Source organism: Phaethon aethereus (assembly GCF_964289735.1).
Source record: "Phaethon aethereus genome assembly, chromosome: 4".
Classification (NCBI taxonomy): Eukaryota; Metazoa; Chordata; class Aves; order Phaethontiformes; family Phaethontidae; genus Phaethon; species Phaethon aethereus.
The window spans coordinates 2,283,872-2,302,764 of NC_138578.1; the positions used below are offsets into that span (position 1 = coordinate 2,283,872).

At 43.7% G+C, this 18,893-nt stretch overlaps 2 protein-coding genes across 2 annotated transcripts; one reads left to right on the top strand and one right to left on the bottom strand.

Annotated features, from left to right (window-relative positions):
• Window positions 1-1,390: 1,390 nt before the first annotated feature.
• JCHAIN (joining chain of multimeric IgA and IgM) lies at window positions 1,391-7,217 on the top strand (the record flags this gene model as incomplete). The annotated part of the gene is made up of 4 exons (XM_081999660.1): window positions 1,391-1,454; window positions 5,446-5,581; window positions 6,442-6,522; window positions 7,016-7,217. 4 exons carry the CDS (start codon window positions 1,391-1,393, stop codon window positions 7,215-7,217), a joined length of 483 nt encoding a protein of 160 aa, XP_081855786.1.
• A 1,789-nt stretch (window positions 7,218-9,006) lies between these two features.
• LOC309404940 (protein FAM47E-like) lies at window positions 9,007-17,946 on the bottom strand (the record flags this gene model as incomplete). The annotated part of the gene is made up of 5 exons (XM_081999596.1): window positions 9,007-9,038; window positions 9,375-9,435; window positions 13,138-13,287; window positions 17,377-17,714; window positions 17,934-17,946. The coding sequence occupies 5 exons, from the start codon at window positions 17,944-17,946 to the stop codon at window positions 9,007-9,009; spliced, it is 594 nt and encodes a 197-aa protein (XP_081855722.1).
• Between the last annotated feature and the right edge of the window lie 947 nt (window positions 17,947-18,893).

Consider the following 18,893-nt stretch of genomic DNA (forward strand, 5'->3'; position numbering starts at 1 on the left):
AGCTCGTTGCATCATACAACTGCCAGATGAGACGTTTGTGCTATGAGAAAAAGCTCAGGACACAGATTCTGGGATCCTTGAAGAGCTCTAGGGTTAGGGCTGCAACCAGCAAGGAAGGAAGGCACAGCCTGTAAGGTGAGAGGCTGCCTGGCAGCATTGCCTATGACTTCAGCCTCTTCAAGAGCACGGCAAGAGCGACCAACCCTGGGGAGCCAAGGGCGGCGCGGGCTGCGTGAAAAGCCTCTGTCTGGGCACAGGGCTGCTGCTCTGCTGCGTAAGGAAAAGCCGGAGAACACAAGGAGGTTTACTGCGTGCTGCTAATGTTAACGGCGAGAAACGTACGTTGGAGGGAGCAGAAATTCAGGAAACGCTGATGCATTAACCCTAGCTTAGAATGGGCCTGCCAGCATCGTACTTTGCTCTGCCTCTCTTCTTGTCCCCGATGTTGGTGTTTAGAGGCCCTCGCTAAGGCTGGGCTTCCCTTAAGAAGGGGCCTTTTCTGCGCAAGACATACATATGCTGCAGAGACAGCTCTGGTCATTGCAGGTTACATTGCGATGTTTGTTTTTTGGAGTTACACAGGTGATCCCAAATCTGGGAGAAAAAAACCCAAGGTCTCCTCCAGCACTCCCCTCCTGCAGGAGGAGTGTGCTGGCCCAGTACCTCAGAGAGTTTGCCGGGGGCCTGACTCCGAGCCTTTCATAAACCACAAATCCCATGGAGTCCCTTTTCCATTCATAAGGAAAGAAACTCCATGCAGTGCGCAGAGCTGGAGGAAGGGCTCAGCTTTGCCAGAGACCTGCTGTTGCTTTACACCTCTTTTACCTCTCCCCTCTCTCATCTGCTTTGACTGCAAGTTCTTCGGGGGCACATCGAGCCCTTAATATAGGTTTGCACAGAAACTGATGCAAACAGGTTTCTGATCTCGAAGGCTGAAGTGTTTTTATAACATGAGTGAAGTGATCTTTAAGTCTGACTTCTCAAAACTAAGAGCCAGAGCTGTGGCCCCTTGGGTGTCTGGACACTTTCTTACCTGGCACTCCTCACCCTGAGGTGGGTGAGCGCCACTAGCCCCGGTGGCAATATTTCCCCTCAGGACCAGGGTGGGTTTGCACTCCCTTGCACTCAGCAGCTTCGTTGCTTGTTGGTGAGGAACAGAATAAAAATGCACAGTAATAGTGCAACCCCTGCCCCCCCTTCACCTTTGAAAGCCAGAGGTCTTTGTGCATTAAACATGCCTGGTTTCAGGCCCCAGCCACATTTTCCACAGTGTCAGTGCCAGCCGGCTGGGCTGTTTATTTTAGGAAACAAATAGCTGTATCGTTTGCACACGCCCTTATAGGCAGACACAGGCTCTCCACTCGCGTTCTTCAAAAGAAGGGAAGGCAAGATGAAGAGCTCTTTGTTGCTGTGCGTGGCCTTGGCCATCTCCTTGGGGTTCGTCCTTGTGGCAGGTAGGTGAGAAACGAAGAACATGGAAACTGCGCTTAAGATATCAGTGATGGGTTTTGTGTAATCGGCCGTTATTAATTCTACCAGTCAAAAATCAGTCCTCAATGCCTGCTCAAGCAGCCATGCTTCAGCGGTGCTCGGACACCTCAGTGTCTTTCTGCACCAGAGCTGTGTGTTTTTAATTGCTGTCTTGAGGCTAAATAAGTGATGATTAGCTGCAAATTTAAGACTTTATGATTAGCTGTCTTTGATTGGGTTTCTGAAGCAACAAACCGCGAACATGCACGCTTGCTTTTCAGCGGTGCTAGGAAGCTTGGCAAGACTCCTACCTGCTAGATTTAAAGGCTTCTATAATCTTCCTGGTAATCCTGTCATGTGGCTACGGTCAATTTATTTGCAATTAAACTGTAGTTTATCACATAACTCCACTGAATTTCTCGGGGACTCCTGATTTAGACTGAGATCAGACTAAATGAGCACACTCCTCATGGTGGTTCACAGATGATAGATACTGACTACAGTAATGCCAGATCTCGATACAACAGTCTAAAGTCACCTTCATTCACACGGTGTATCTGGTCCGCAGGATTAATTGGTGCTCAAGGATAACCATCCCAAGAGCACCCACAGCAGCGTCCCTGCCTTCCCTCCAACTTTTGGGAGAGGGAATCTTCTTGCCGACCCAGGCAGGTCCTTGGAAATTATTGCTTCTGATGACAAGTGACCAGCTGTATAATCTATTAGCTGAAAAGGCAGAAAAGACTGAAAAATACTGTGTTGGTCCAACATAGACCACAGGCTGTTTTTAGCCATTCATACACGACTTACACACACACATAAGCAGCTTAGAGGGGAAGTTAAATTAGAGTTACAGGAGTGCTGTTTGTACTATTATGTTGATATTACTGTATTTTGGGGCCAATTGAACCTCTTCCTACTTAAATAAAGTAGCCACTTGGACGTGCAGCATAGTTTGAATAGATATTTTTGGAGTGCATAGTGATGCTGCATCTGGATTCTGCTGGGCATCACAGCATGTTACAGGATGATCCAATGTTGGAATGTGACAAATTTTGTCAAAAGAAAAAAATCTCTTCATGAGTTTTGAGGAGGGAGGGAGGGAATACCGTACTGCAGTAAACCACGCACCGGAAAATCCAACCTGCAGACATTTAGAAGGGCATTTGGAAATTTTGTATTTAACTACCATCTGCACAAAGGGACTTTACAGGGTGTTACATGGAAGTATTGCTGATCAAACTGTCTCGTTTGGAGCTTTGTAAGTGTACTTTAAAAAAAATATGGAGTACCAGTAACGTTTATGGTGTCTGAAGCCAAGAGTATTACACCAGGAATTAAATCAGGACAATATTTTTAGAATACTGTAAACCAAAATCCTGCATATTCATAAAAAATATGTTAATATAATTTTAGAAGAGGAATTAAAGCCTGCTCCCAAAGGTTTTGGGACAACTCTCAAAGCCAATAGGATCAGACTTGGATATTGGCTTTGGATTAAGGGCTTAGAAAGAACTGCACACAACGTTACATAGAATACAGTGACAGAGAGCAGAAGAAGATCTATGTGAAGGACAAGCAGCTAGAGAGTCTCTCTAAAAGAAAAGAAAGGCCAAGACTCAAAGAGACAGAGACTGAAGAGGTTTTCGTAGTAAGCTTCTGCTTCAGAGGGAAATGTTCATGTTGAGTGCTGAGTTGGGACGGTGGAATCATGCAGACCAACAGAGATTGGCACAACTTGTACGGAGAGACAAGCACCATTAAACTCTAAATAATGACCATCTCCATGTCAGATATGATTACGTATTTCTGCTTTGGTGGGGCACACTGCAGTCAGAAGTATGACTGGTCTTACACTACGCACACATTTTGCAGTAGCAATTTTACAGGTGGCCAATTGCGCTGGATGCTGTAGGGAGAAACACTAAAAGCCAGCCCTTGTTCTAAAGGGCTCAATGGGCATATGGTATAGTGGAACGTACTGTAGAGGGTTGAAGAAAATCATGAGAGCGGTAGAAAGGGCAACATCTCCTACACACCTGTGGTGGCTTTCTCCAGTGCCCAAAGTAAGGGAGCAAAGTAATTTCCTTCCTGATTGAGAAGCTCCACACAGAATCTTCTTCAGAAGGTATTCTGCTGCCAATTATCACAGAAACAGCATTTGTACCCAGCAGGTGAATTGTAGGGTCACTCTGAGGCATCATTTTTGGTTCCTGTTTCACAGCCTGTAAGGATCTCGAAAAGTAACCCAGTGGAATGGAAGCAGATGAGACCAGCATATTGTAGGGGCAGGAAGGAAGCTCCAACAAGCCTTAGGTAGAAAACCTGGAATGCTATTTACATACAATGTATTGTAATACATACATTACAATGTATGTAATGTAATGTCCATACATTACATTGTATGGACTAGATACCTGGGGGCTCTGCCAATCGATATTGCAGAGGACCTGACCTTGTTGGGTCTTGTAGTGCTTCAGGTGACAGTTGAACTGCTACCAATAGCGGCTAACAATCAGAAAACTTACGGTCCAACTCAGAGTCCATGTGTTGCTCCCTGATCCCAGCTTTGCTGTTGCTCCCATCAGCTTTCAGCACTATCCCTTTCACCCTATAGCAACAGGAGCTGTTGATCTTAAAACCCAGCAGTTCTGGACATGGAAATAAAGAAAACAGACAAGAGCTTGTGCAATGTGTGTCTGCTTCATTGCTGGTCCATGCTTTGCTAACTCAAAGAAACCTGGCTATTACAACCAAAGCTTTTGAGTCAAAATGACTCTGAAATCTTCCACAGACATGATGAACACAAACGCTTTCAGCCTGTTTCTTCCTTCCCTTCACAGTTAAACCAAGGGACAAGCCGAGTAGGTGAGTCCACAGAAGTGAGGTCCATCTCAGCACAGTATAAACTATCCCTATCTTATAAAAACCACTGGCTTTGGTACTTCTAAGCAGGTTCAAGGTGCTGTAGGAAGAGTGATGCTGCAAACTGATGGTTGTGAACTTGGTTTTAGGAGCATTTAGAAATACAGAGGGGTGTAAAAACCTACCACTTAAGAAGGGTATGACTGTCTGTAGGTAAAAGCAAGACTGGCTTGTTATGGCTGAAGAGACCAGAGGCTCTGGGTTAGGGAAAACCAAGTAGCAAATAGCAAGCTATTTCAAATCTATCTACTTGCACAGTGAGGAGGCACTGCACACCACCCAGAACACTCAAAAAGCCTCTGAGTGACAGATGGGATGTTTTACCCTGTTTTGACCAAGTTTCATATTGAATAGCATGCTAAAAGTGCAGGAGATATGCCCAAGCTGTTTCTACTTTATTTGAGTAAGAAAATCAGGACTGGAGTTTTCCCTGCCAACCACAAGCATCAGAAGGGCTACTTGCCATTCACTACCAGGTCAGCAGGCTGCCTTCTCCCGGGGTCGTGTAGTGCTTTTTGGCATCTGTTCCCTCAGGGACCTGAAGGATAGCATAGCACTCAGGGAAAAATGACACATCTGCCACATTGGCAAAGTCAGAGACATTTATTCAGAGGCCAGATCCAAACTAGGGTTTGGACTGCTAGACTAGTCCTGGTGCATGACAGAGGAATCGGGTAACATACCCCGCTAGGGTAAAAACAGTACTTCAGCTGCCAGGTATAGCTTGAGCCTTGCAAGGGGTCTTCCTTCCCATTTCATGAGAAACCCCTGAATATTTGCCTCTCAGCAGCCACACGGTGTCCGGGTTGATCGTTTTCTCCTTCCCAGACCTAACACATCCACATACAGAAGCATACTGTAGACTGAGCAGGAAAGACCACTCAACTCCTCCTTGCCCAGAGGCTCACTTGTACCTCTTGCAACCTAGACTTGAATCCATCCAGATGCCATAATGGTGCCTTTCTGGCGTTCTTATCACTTGGCTTTCTGCTAGAGCAGGTTTCAAAGTTTTTCTTCTTGACCCTGAGAGAGCATATCCTGTGCTTGCAGGTTATCCATGGGACTCTGAGAATGAGGAGCACGTGCTGGTCAATAACAAGTGTCAGTGTGTAACAGTGACCTCAAAGTTCGTCCCCTCCAAAGAAAATCCCGATGAAGAGATCCTGGAGAGAAACATACGCATCCTGTAAGTGGCAGACAAGTATTGCATGGAGGTAGTGAACAGGACATGAAGCCTAGTATGGCTTTGCCCTTTCTTTGCATTGTTTCCCAAATCCTGGCTTTGATCAAGTGAGCTGTTTTTCTATGGTATCCTGGAATATTTGCTTTTGCTTTGTGTTTTTCTAGCTCACATGAACCTATTTGGTATTTGTCCCATTCAGATACAAAAAGCATCTCCATGTTTTAAGCAGGCCAGTAGTAAATCTACAAATTAGGCTGGGGAAGTAGAGTGTAACTATTCTACAGGTGATCTAATCTGAAACAAAACCAGGCCCATGATACTGTGATAGGAAGCCTGCTATTTTATAGGCTGGGAAAACTAGTTGATGCCTAAGCTATCAGAAAAGGTTAATCCTGTGAGACACATGTCAGTTCAAGAGTAGGATGTTGTCCTCTTTATCCACACAAACCATATAAAAGCGTGTGTGGCTCTTGGAAACACGGACCAAATTCAGTCTCAGAGCTGCAGGAGTTCTGGTAGAGCTCATAACAGGAGAAACACTAATTAATCATCTCAGTCCATGTCCTGCAGGTGTCTCGGGCATCAGCCAGCTCAGAGTTCAAAAGAAAAAAAGAAAAAAGGGTTATCAGCACCGTCACCTTGGAAGTGGCACTTTCAGAAATTGCTGCAGTCCTCTTGGGGAGGGCTGTTGCCTTTGAGGACACAGAAGGGCCAAGTTGTGCCGTTCCTGGGCTTTCCTATGGAGAAGAGTCAGAATGGAAATATGAAGAACAAGATAGAAGTTGAGAATTGTTCACACAGCAGAGTAGTCCCCTGTTTAATGAGCAGTTTTCATGAGAGCGATTCTCCTTCCTCCTTTGCAGGGTCCCCCTGAAGGCTCGAGAGAATATCTCTGACCCCATGTCCCCACTCAGAACCACTTTTGTCTACCGCATGACTGAACTGTAAGTAATTTTGTTTACTAAAATAATTTCCTAGGACTTAACTGCCCCTGCAGCATTGCCCACAGCAGCTCAAACACGTGCTTGAAGGCCAGTGGAGAAAGTGAGGCAGGGTCACTGAAGAAAGTTTTCTCCACAGAGCCCAGCTTTCATATTCTGTTGCAAGTCAAGAAATTGTTAGCGCTATGATTAATTCACATAAAAACATCTCACATTTACAGGAAATGTTTCATTCTGACCCCTGTTCATCTCAAATGTCTTAAATATCAGCAAAATACACCTTGCCTGTTCAACCTTCCCTTTCAGGGACCAGTCTTGCCAATAGCAGTTTGGCAACACTAAAAACATTTGCCTGGGCGTTCCTGTGTAATACCTAGAAAGACTGCAGTACCCTCCTAGCTACGTGTGCGCAGACCAGCAAGGAAGACTTGGGTTTCAGCAGGAGCATCTTTTCATCACAACTCTTAATGCTTGTTCTATTTCCCATCTCTTCCAGCTGCAAAAAATGCGATCCCGTAGAAATTGAACTAGGTGGTGAGATATACGAAGCCCAGCAGAGCACCTCCTGCAACGAACCTGAAACCTGCTACACCTACAACAGGGACAAGTGCTACACCACAACCTTCCCATTCCTCCACCATGGGGAGATCAAAAATGTTCAAGCAGTTTTGACACCGGCATCCTGCTATGCCGATTAGCTCAAGCCGCTGCCGTACTAATGCCTCGTTGCACTCAAAGTTCCTATCAAAAATATATGTATAGCACCTTAGTACCTGGATGACAGCGTCCAAATTATCAGCTCCCAGAGTAATGCCAACTTGCCTGTTCATATTTTTCTCAACATCAGACTGGTGCCATCCTCCCAAGAGCAGCTCCTGTTTGTCACAGACACTGTTCTCAAATGCCTAGCACGTGTCTGAAATGCCATTATTATACACCTCAGACATGGTCACCATATAGACCAGATCCTCAGCGGATGTAAGCCAGTAATTCCTTTCAATTCAAGGGAACTACACCGATTTATAACACTGGGGAACCGGTATTTTTGACAGTCTTCCATCAGTCTTCATCTGAGCAAGGCTACCACAGACATCAGCAGGAATGTCTGTGTAGTTCCCTCCCTGAGCGATCTAAAGCAAAGCTCTGCGCAACCTTTATACAAGACCATTTGATTACGTGAACAGAATGTGTGCCTTTATAAGAAGGTTGTGGTACAATCATATTTGAGAGAAAACACAAGGGATGAGACAGAGAATTCAGGTTTCAAAGTTAAGTTTCAATTGGGCGTTCTAGATGCTTCTAGCACTTGGACAATCATAAGCTTCTAGTTTTCACATATGTTTAGAAAAGGTCAAAAGATGCTGGCACCCTGCAGTGTTTCACAAAGTTGCCAGGACCTCAGCTGTACCAGGAATACTAAACTCTTCTAGGACCTGTTAGGTATTTCCCTTTCAACACGTATTTACTGATTCTCCTGCCTTCTTCCAGCCCTGCTCCAATTGTTGAAAAAAAAAAAAATCAAGTTGGCTCAGATTTCTTTTCTTGTTCCTCATTTTGCATTTAAAGCTTAAAGAAATTCTGTGAAGGCAACAATAGCTAGAGCAAGACCCTAGTTAGGGATTCATTCTTTCTTTCACACCAGTAGTCTTTTTTCATGCAAGAAACCCTCACCAAATAAAGGAGCTGATCCTGTATTGCACCTTACATTTAAATGCATTATACTCAGTATTGCCAATAGAGACATGATGTATATGAGCACGTAAGGTGCCCGGCATTGCATTTGGGATGGCTGATATGATACTCCCTGTTGTCAGAAGTTGATTGTAAAACCTAAGGCTGTCCTGAAAAGTCCTTCTCTGGCTTCAGACACAATTGGAATTAATGAAACAGCAAAACAATTATTCCCATAATTGTGGCTTTGTTATAGAAATATTAAATAAACTTTTTTCTGCAGCAGTCTGTGTGTTATATTCCAGCTCAATAAGAATTCACTAAAAAAACCCAAATCTATAATTATATTCTTTCCTCCTTCACAGACAAGAAGCTGTCCCTAAATAACTGCTTATACTTACAGGGAAAGCCTCCTGAAATACTGGGATAGAAATATTATGATGCATTCGCATAAACTATGACAGATTGAGGCTGAATTGGCATATGATTTTAGGATCAGCTCTGCATCATTGAGCTGCTTCAAAGCCCTGTGAGTCCATGCAGGAAAGGAGTTTAAAAATTCAATCACCTAAATCGCTCTTGAAATTGCAATCTGCAGATCAGGATTTTACCTCACCACAGAAAAATGTGCCTTTCAGGCAGATATGCCAGGGGCTAATCACTCATATGCAAGGTGTCTGTCCTAAAGAAAAACAATTTTGTAGTGGATGAATTTTGAAGAGCGAAGGAGTGAAGAGGGTTGAGCCAAAAATCATTCTGATGTTTCACCAGAGTTACAGAAAATGAAGTCAGAAAAATAATGTTTTTTCCCCTCCTTCATGCAAAAAGATCACCAGTTCGAACAAATGCTGAAACAGAGGGAGGCAAAGAGGCTCCCGCCATGCATTGCCACAGCTCTAAGTATTTCAGTGGTTAGGCACTAAGTTCATTGAAATTTGTCTCAAAGGTATTTTCATCTTCAAAGTCCTGGTGTTCACCAACCTAGGAGTGCTGATGTTAGAACTTAGTAGGTCACGGTGAGGCTACATTTCATCTCCCAACAGAAGTCTTCAGGTTACAACCACAGGACCTTGTCAGTCCCTGGGGCTCTGCCTCTACGCTGGAACCGTGTGCCCAAGTGTGAAGTCACCACATTTGTTTGTACATCCTGTTGTAGAGACAACATAAGACTCACATTTACTCACAGCAGGCCTGGAAGTGACCCTGCAGCACATCTTGGCAGTCCAGCAATGTCACCACATCACACTACCCCCGATAAGGGGCATTCAGGAAAATGGAAATCAAAGTACAGACTTGTTTTCCAAGCAGCTGTGAACAAGTACTTGCTTAGATTATCTTGGGCAGAGCAAACAGCCACCGGGAAACAAGAAAAAAGTCTTTATCGAACTCCCCATGTGCTATTCAGCTTTATAATAAAGCATGATTCATTGCCCCCATCTTTTCTGAGGGAGAAACCTGCACTGACAGCCCTGCCCACCCCTTGGTACTGGCTTATCTTAGCCAGGTTTTCAATAACTCAAAGGAACTCAGAAAGTCAAATCAGGCTCTGAATCCTTACCTGTAAGACCAGGACAGTAAAAGAGGAGCAAGTGAAGTCTGCTCATCCGTAAGAGCATACTGGGGAGGGTCTGGGACCTCCTCGACAGAGGAAAAGGTGCTGATGGATGAAACGCCCCTTGCTGGGAGTTGTCTTAGATGTGCTGACAAAACCATGTCCTACTTTGAAAGACCGTGTTTCTCAGACTGTGAGGCCACCACTTCAGAGCGTGATTTTTTTGCAAGTCCTTCTGTCAGGGGTAAGAACTCCTCCCTCGGTGCGAACTCCTCTGTTTCATTCTCTAAGTGACTATGGTGGGACAAGGGTTCCCGCTTGGCCTTGCAATACTTTCCCGCCAGCTCCACCATTTTCTTCCCAGATCAGGTTGGTTCTTTAGATGCATTTAACGTCTCTTGAGTAATTCATCTTAGTGCATTCAAGCTAAATTCATTTTGTCTCAGACTTGTAGGAATACATTTCTATTTTATCTCCTCATGACTACTTCCAGACTTCATGCTTCCCAGGTTTGTCCTCCTTGACTAAATACTGTTCTGTTGCTTATGCAATGTTGAGTTTAAGAGGGGTGTCTTGCTACATTTTTTTACAAGTCTTTTTTAAAGCACAGAAATTTACCCTCTTAATCCTGTTTCCAGTTTGACCAAGAAGTTGAATTAGCAGCAGAAACTACAGCACATATCAAAGCCGACCAAAACAAATCCTTGAGCTCAAAGGCATTCTTTTGCAGTAGGGAGTTCAGCAAAGCAAGCAGCTGAAGACCATAACCAACCAGGCAAAGCTGCAGTTTAACTCACAAGTAGGCCAGAGGGCTGTGGGAAAGCCCAGTTCCTGCACTGTAAAGACTTCAGCTGTCTTTATTGGCTATTTTTGGTGTAGTAATAGGTAACAGTGAGTTTTAGTTGCCTTACTATATCAAGACTGCTTTTGTCAGCACAAGGTTTGTCCACGGTGGCATCTTTCCGCAGAAGAGTACTGCTTTGTACGCTCTCCGGTGGCAAGTTTCATTTATTCAGTAGGTATCTAGACTGCAGCCAGTTATGCCGTAGAGAATTCAGAGATCACTTATATTGTGTAAAGCAGTTAGGCACCGTGTGGATGCTTAAAAAACACTACGTTGTTTGTGGACCCAGATCTTTGACTAAACCAGCATGTTACAGCACAAGACATTATCAGAGCCTTCCAGCCAAGCCCAAGCACTGCTGAGTGAGCCAAGCGGTTCGTGCCCAGAATTTGTTAGTCCAAAGCCAATGTTCACACTATGTGGCCATTTCTGAAGTAACTCAAAGCTACCTTTAAGTTTATTCTAGCCTAAGAATATTCTTTTAGGAGCACATCAACTAATAGCTTCTATTCAAGAGAATTTAGAAATTTGTATTGATTCACAGTCATGAAAGAACCTTCTCTTATTTTCTCGTATCTCCTTAGACAATTCCTTGCAAGGTTTGGATGCGTCCTCCGGAGCTCTACTGTCATTTCCCCTGCCAGCATTTTTGGAAGGAACTGAAAAAAATATTCAACATAAGCATGATTAACAGCCTCAAATGAGACTTAGAGAGCGATTGCAGAAAAAAGTAAAAAGATGTAAAAGGAAAGAGTCAAACAAACAGTGCACATATTGCTCAGTAACAGCTGTTGCTTATGGTATGAGATCAAACTCTGTCAAATCCCTTCTTGGGCATTCAGATGTTGACATCTGTTTTGCACCTACAGTTAAGACGTAGCACTGGCTTCCGCACATGCTGATGGCACAATAGAGCACCAGCAAAGCTGAGCAAGTCCCAAGAGCACATTAAAACACCTGTTCACATGCTCCCAGGATCACACTTCGTACGGATCGTTCATGCTAAGCCTGAACAGGGGGATCCCAGCACCAGTTTCAAGACCCCTGCTCAACTGAGCCCCAGCTGCCTTCTGAAGCCCCCTTTGCCACCACACCAGTTCCTCCCCTCCAAAAGGGCCAACACATAGAAGAGAGAAGAACTGGAGGTCCCTGATCTAGGCCGTTTTATAACCGGGACCCTGGGACAACACAGCAATAGCCACAAGCATATCAATATGGGGATAGAGACACCCTCAGCAGATTCTCATGACTTATCCAAGGCTTTCTGTAGCCCTTTCTTTCCAGGAATTCCTTAAAGGCCGGTGTGCTATGGAGCTGTGTGACTTCCATCTCCTGAATTCATTCCCACAATAGGTAAAAATCAAACATTCACATTTCATTTTTACGTACAAGTTCCACATCCCTAAGTAAACCACGCAGTGTATATCTGTCCAGCTCTCATGAAAACTTACCAAGCAATAAATATTTTAACTGCTAATAGGTCTAGCTAGTTCAGATGTCATTTTTTTCTTTTCAAAGAAATGAGGTTGCTTTGTCAATGTGAAGTCGCTTTTAGCGATGACCTGTAACCCATCACCCTGTTATCTCACATCCTGTGTTACACACAGTAATTTCACCTAGCATCTTTGTTAAGGAAGGCAAGAAGAGTTATTCTTCATTATCCACATCAGCAACCTACCCTCGATAATCTGTTCAGTGTTCCCAGGAGGAGCTGAACAAAATGAGGTGGATCATCATTCAACTATAAACTTTACCTGTATTTCTAGGCAGCATTAAGAAAACCGTAACCTTTGCCTTTGGGTTCTTCTGAGCTCAGCTGTTCCCAGGCATCCTCACTGCAAAACTTAGTCTTTTGTCTTACAGATAGTGTTTCTTCATAAAACCCGAGTGACACTTGTCACTCGGCTCCCCAGCCCTTTGCATGTGGCATGATTTTGACCACATGCAACTCCTAAGTTTTACTTTTGGAAGCACTGCCCTCTAGAGCGTGAACAATGTCTTCCCCTGTTACTGTGTACTACATGTGAAGATGGAGTAGTTTTTTTATAAAGAAGAAACAAAGCTATGTCTAATTAGACAGAGCAATTGAAGAACCTGCCTGCTCTTCAACCTTCTCCTAATAACACCTTTACCGCAGCTGAATCCAGCACCTTTGTCAAGATGGGTATTGCAGTAGAAAGAAACCAAAATAAAAACACCCTAGAGCCTTCAGCGGTGCTGATTGCATATGAACGCATTTTGTCCACATAAGATACCAAAGAGCATTAAAGGAACTAGATTTACAACAATTACTTCAAGTCTTGATTTCTGCTTATTTGCCTCCTAGAGCTATTTGTCCACATACAGGTGCCATGAAGCCACAGTCTAATCCAAGCGAATGAGCCCTTTTGACCCATGCTGATCTCAGCTTGGCTAACACGGTCTGTTACACATCTGTTCGTGGCCATCAGGCACAATACAGTGCGCCCAGAGCCAGACCTGTCAGAAAACCATCTCACAGCTATATCACAAAAGAATGACACCACCTTTTTTTTTTTAATATTCACAATACCTTTTCAGACCTGTTCTTTGCATTCCTGAAGCTATTGACTGTTGCCTCAGGAGCTCTTAATGGTCCGTTCGCTTTCTGTTTTCTCCACATTTTGGGAACAAGATACCACGCTCCACATCTGATCTCCTCCCGTTTTGCTTGGGAAGGGACCTGCAAAAAAACACCATTGCAGCGTTCTTTCCTTGTGTTGCCATTTGTCCCTCACGCCATAGGCAGTTCAGACACTTAATACCACCTCTGAAGGGTCTACTAGGAATGATCTTGTACCCTACAACTGCACAATATAAAGGTAATGGCTAACAAGGAAGTCTGACTAGCAATTTTTTCCCTTATTCCCCACAAAGGCAAACAGTATAAAAGCCAATTCTGAGAAACACACTCAAATCTAATGACCATCTTTTTTGTTGTGGGTTTTTTTTTTTTTTTTAAACTGTTTTTTCTAAGAACCTAGGGAGGAATTCTGTGAGGCTCATGCTTTGAGAGTCAGATGTGGAATAATTTTTTTTACTAGTTCAAAATCAAATTTCCAAACACAGACAAAACCTAGCTACAGGGTTGGAGAAAGGCAAGCTTTCAGTTCAGCCAGAACTGGCCCAACTTCAACCTCTTACCTAAATTTGTCCAACAAGTATTTTCCCTAAAACCCTCGTACTGTTTTGACCTCAATCATATATGGCTTTTGATTTTGTATTCAATGATTAAAAGCAAATGCAGCAAGAAAGAGAAGGTAATGGAAAGATAGGGTCTGGAAGATCACTGCTCTACACTTCAGCTTCTGTGCTTCAGCTTCTAGTTGTTGACACCTCCACCAGTACCCCTGCTCTCCTACATCACTGCCACAGATACACTCTGGACTGAGGCATTCTTGAAGCTCCAACTCTAATATCTTGAGATGGGCATCAGACATGATGTCCCCCACCTAACCCAAACCTCACACAGTATTCAACCATCATTTTCTGTTGATTTCACTGGCTTTGGGTATAAGGAAAACTGCTGAGAAACCTCTACAGTTTGACCAGCAAAAACACCATATAGTCGAGTCCTAAATAATACTCAAGTATCATTCTGCTATTTTATTGCTCTGCTGCACGTAAAAAGTAAGCATTACTGAACATTTCCTTTTTCAACTGCATTCTGAATCCTTAAGATACAGTTAAAGAGAAATATCAAGTGCTCACTGGAAAAAAATAGGCTCCTTGCTTATCTCCATCGAGCACTCTCCCCCACAAACTATCTAAAACAATTGACTTTTGCAAATGTCAGTGGGGGGGCTCTTTTACCTTGAAGGGCAGGCTCCTTAGGTGATGAGAACTCCTCACAGCTAACTGGGGAGGCAAAATCTCCTGGGTCTTTGACTGCTCTGCTTCCACACCGTTGAATTTCAAAGCATGGAAAGGTGAAGGGACCGCGGCCTCCCTTTCACAGGTTGTGTTGAGCAAGGTCACGAGGGCATCTCGATCAATACTGCAGTTTCCTCCTCCCTGGAACAACCACCCCAAGACAGCCTCAGTGGAGAAGAAAGAAACATCTCATAACTAGTATTTTCTAGCATACATTTCCTCCTCACCCACTCTAATCTACGGTACTATTATACTCAGCATCACAGTTCCAGCTGATATACAAGTATGCTTGCAGTAGCATCACAGTGATGAGGCAAGCACAAAGTCAGTTTGAAACCAAGAAATGAATTGGTGTATTAATTTTAGATGGAAGGGGACTGCTCCAAGGTGAGACAATTATATAGTAATTCGGACATGGATGGCTTCGCTGAAAAAAAACAACACACCTTTCTGTAGCAAACTTACTCAGCAGTATTTTTGCTTTATGATACTTATACCTTGCTTTACATTTTAATGAGCTGAGTCCTATTAGTCACAACACAACATCAGAGCTGAAGTCAAGCAAGAATTCTTGGTTTTGACTTAGACTCAGTTTCACATATCCAGAGCCATATTTTTACTTAAGTCAAAAAACATTTAGCCTAAAGGAAGCACATAGGGTGGTAGAATCCAAAGGAGCAGGTGGTGGCAGTTTTGTTTTACTTACCAAAGACATAACCCAGTCACAAAAATGCTTGGTTACTCACTTTACATGTTCATCAGGGAGAACTAAGTCAGCCAGCATGGCTGTCTTTTCTCTTGCTGCTACCTTCTTCTCAGAGAGCCGTGTACATGGCTTTGTGCCTCGGGACTCCTTGCCGCTGCAGTTACCAATGCGATACAAACTGAAACACCCCTCGATTAGCTGCAGTGATAGCTGTCACCACACAGTCAGTATTAGACAACAGCCTAAAGCTGGATCCTATGTTTGCACATATGCCTTTGGATCACCAGTGGTGCAGTTTAGCACCAGACGAGGCATGATTTTTGCCAGGAATAGCTTGAGCAATTTGAACCTATTGTCAAGACCACCTTCACAAGCAGAAGGAAGGGTTGCACCTGCTATATTGAACAGCACAGTCCCAAAGTTTGGATGCAAGGGCTTGAAATTAGCTGCCACCTTCAAAATAGAAAACCCTAAAAACTTTAAGCTTGAGCTCTATGTGCCCAACAATATGTCCTTCTGTAATTATTAAAAGTGCTTGGGGAAGAATGAAGTGAAACTGCTTGTTTTACAGGTTGAATTAGCTAAGGCAAAAGTAGCCACCAGTGAGGCTGTCTCCTTATGTTTTTATATCACTCGGAACTAATCCTGACTGGTCTCTGAACAGGTCATGAGATACCAATTAATCAGAATCACTGAGGAAGGCAAAGGAACCTATCTTTTAATGAAAACTACTCCCATGCCAGATTGATATAAATGTTAATTAAGTGCTTAATTTCTTTTTATCACTCATTTCACAGAAGGCGGCATTCAGAGCCATTTGCGTTGCTCTTTTCATCTTGTTCTATACTCACTGTACTCGTGTCTTGGAAGCTGTTGCTTTGCTTTGTGTATCCTCCATACGATCCAGCACCTCCTGAGGGAGTCGGTTCTCCTGTTTGCAGTCATCGTAGCCAGTCTTGCTCCTCGAAAGGATTTCAGGATCCAGGACCTCAGCAACCTCTCTCAAGAACTGTAAGCCACGCAAGAAGACAGCCTGTGCTCAAAAAGCTCATTGGAGGAAGTCTGCTTGGGGGCTGTGGGGAGGACTGCCCAACATGCAGGTCTCCTCAGGTCTACCAGCAGTTAAGGCAGTTCATAGTCCAGAAGCCTCAATTTATAGACCTTTTCCAAAAATCCCTCAAGCATTAATTGCAACTCAGGCTGCTTGCTAGATCCGTGAATCATGCTGAAATACTAGGTTTTGCCATCGTCTCCGGCCACATGTTGTACCAGATATGAAGTTTTCCTTCAGCTGCTTTTAAGTTTCCTTCCTTTCAGCACAATCCCTTGTTTCATGATCGATTGTCCCAGTCATAGCAGCCTGGGATCAGGGCAAGCTGTGCTGTTGACTGGTCTCGTAGACCGGAGACTCAGTTCCCTTCTCTGATTTCCAAGGATTCTCCCCATGAACCCATCCATCACCTTCTTGCATCTGTTAGAGGAGTATATCCCCTTACACAAGGCTAAGTACTGACACTAAGGCACTTCATGCAGGGGTCCCCAACTTCTGTGGCATGAAGCCTGTCCCTTCAAAAAGTCTCCCAGCTCTCCCCTGTTCCTTTTGACAGGTAGTAGAAGCAAAAAGCTTTATTTTGCTACTGTGTTTGGTCACTATCCTCCATCAGCAACATCCAAGCAAGCATGTTCCAAAAGTTCCGAGCCGCACAGGAGACAAAGACCTGCTAGCTTCTGCTTGTGTGAAGCAGAGAAAGTTGAAGAACTGGAGACTGGGAAAAGAGGGATGATTCTGTAAAGAGGCCAAGAAATAAAGGTAATGAGATATACTCTGCTATCTTGGGCATATTCCTAACTTATCATTTCTGATGAGATTTGCTTCCTGGACTATGACGTCTGTGTGTATCAATGCCTGTTGAGAGCTGAGCCGATAAAGCACTTTCTGTAATTTGTTCATCGCAGGCACTAGATTCCTCAATTAGCCCACATATAATACTGTTCCACAATTAAATTGCTGACAGTTTGGACCTACCATCTAAATCTAAGTTACCTTTAATATTATTTGCCTTGTTTTTTTCTTGGTAAAGAAACAGAAGTTGCTGTGATTCTTTACCTGACAGTAGTAGCTGCATGCTACTTTAGTTTCCTGTTCCAATTCTCTGAAAAAACAGTGTTTAACCAGGATTACAAAATCATTACCTTTGGGGAGATAGTTTTTTCCAAGCGTGGGTGGAGCACGAGGGGATGCTGTTTCAGACAGCACTCTAGCCATGCAATATAATCCCTCCTGGCTTGCTGCAACGGGCTGAGCTTGGACAGACAGACCTGTGTTTCGGCACACTTCCTTTTCTTCCATGGAATGGTGGACGAAGATTTCAGTGTGCTGTTCTGAAGTGTGATTGAGACAGGCTGCTTTCTACCGTACACAATCATGTTATCAGATGAAGGAGGAAAGCCATCTCTGAAGTCATCTAGACCTTTTTTCAGAAATATCCAGTGCTGACCATTAAGGGAGTCTGAGAACCTCAGTCTGCTTTCTCAAAAGCCCTCATAAGACATTTTCTCCCTTCTGTAAGGAAATAACGTTAAGCACAGCTCAATTGCTGTTTTCTCATGAAAAAGTCTGGAGCACATTTGAGTACGAGTGGATATTCAACTCCAAGCATGTTTACCCACACTGGCTAGCAGTTTGCTGCTACTCAGCTTTTGAGAACAGTTTATAACACCCTGACATAATCTGGATGAAGGACACTCACCAAACCACAGCATTTCGAACTCACAAAATCCTGCTATAAAATCCTGGCATTTCATAATGTTATAGAGCTGATGTTTCAGGATGTATTTATTTTATACATATTTATATTGCTTCAATGACAAAAAAGTTTAAGCTATCCCTTCAAGATGGCCCACATTCCTCAGAAATGCCTCATTTCAGCTGACCACAACTTCTCCACCTTTCAGCCACTCCACATTTCCTTTGTGGCCTACCAAATTAGTTTAACATTTTGAGCAAAAAAGCTTTGGCAGTTTCAGAGAATGACTTACAAGTTGGCAGCTGAACCAAGCTTCATTTTCCAGAGCTTGCAGAAGCAGTGTCCAACCTACAGTTTCCAGGTTCATTCAGGTTCTTGCCAAGGACACTGGTAGGAGGGTGGCCGCAGCAGCCTGGAGCCGCAAACTGGAATGAGAGACCCTCTGACTGCTTGCTGAAAAGGTCAGAGGCCGAATTACTTCCCAAGTGGCAGCAATTTCTGTCTCTAAACACTATCTGAGGAACTCCACAAGCACAGTAACACAGTGAATTACAGTTATGAAAGTAATTTAAAAACCTCTTTGATCTGTAAGAAATAAACACGGGACAAAAAAGTAGTGACTTCATACTGTTTTCACCAGGACAACATTGTCCATGGCATGGGAAGATAAAGACTCTGATACCAAGTTAATGGCAAAAAACAAGACAGGCGTCACTGAACCTCAGCCATCCTGCATTTTGCACATAGCAGGTACCGATGGAGAAATGCGTGTGCGACTCTAGTTTTACTGTTTCATGCTAAATATTTTCTCACCCTAGTATGCTTTCTTTCACTTATTCTTTGGATGCTAGCAGGGCATTCCTCTTTTCTGCCAAACCATTTAGCAGCTGGGAAGTCTGTTTACCGTAAGCGCTGAGGTTCTGCTACAGAGCCATGCACAAGCAAGTTCAGTTTCCTCTCTAG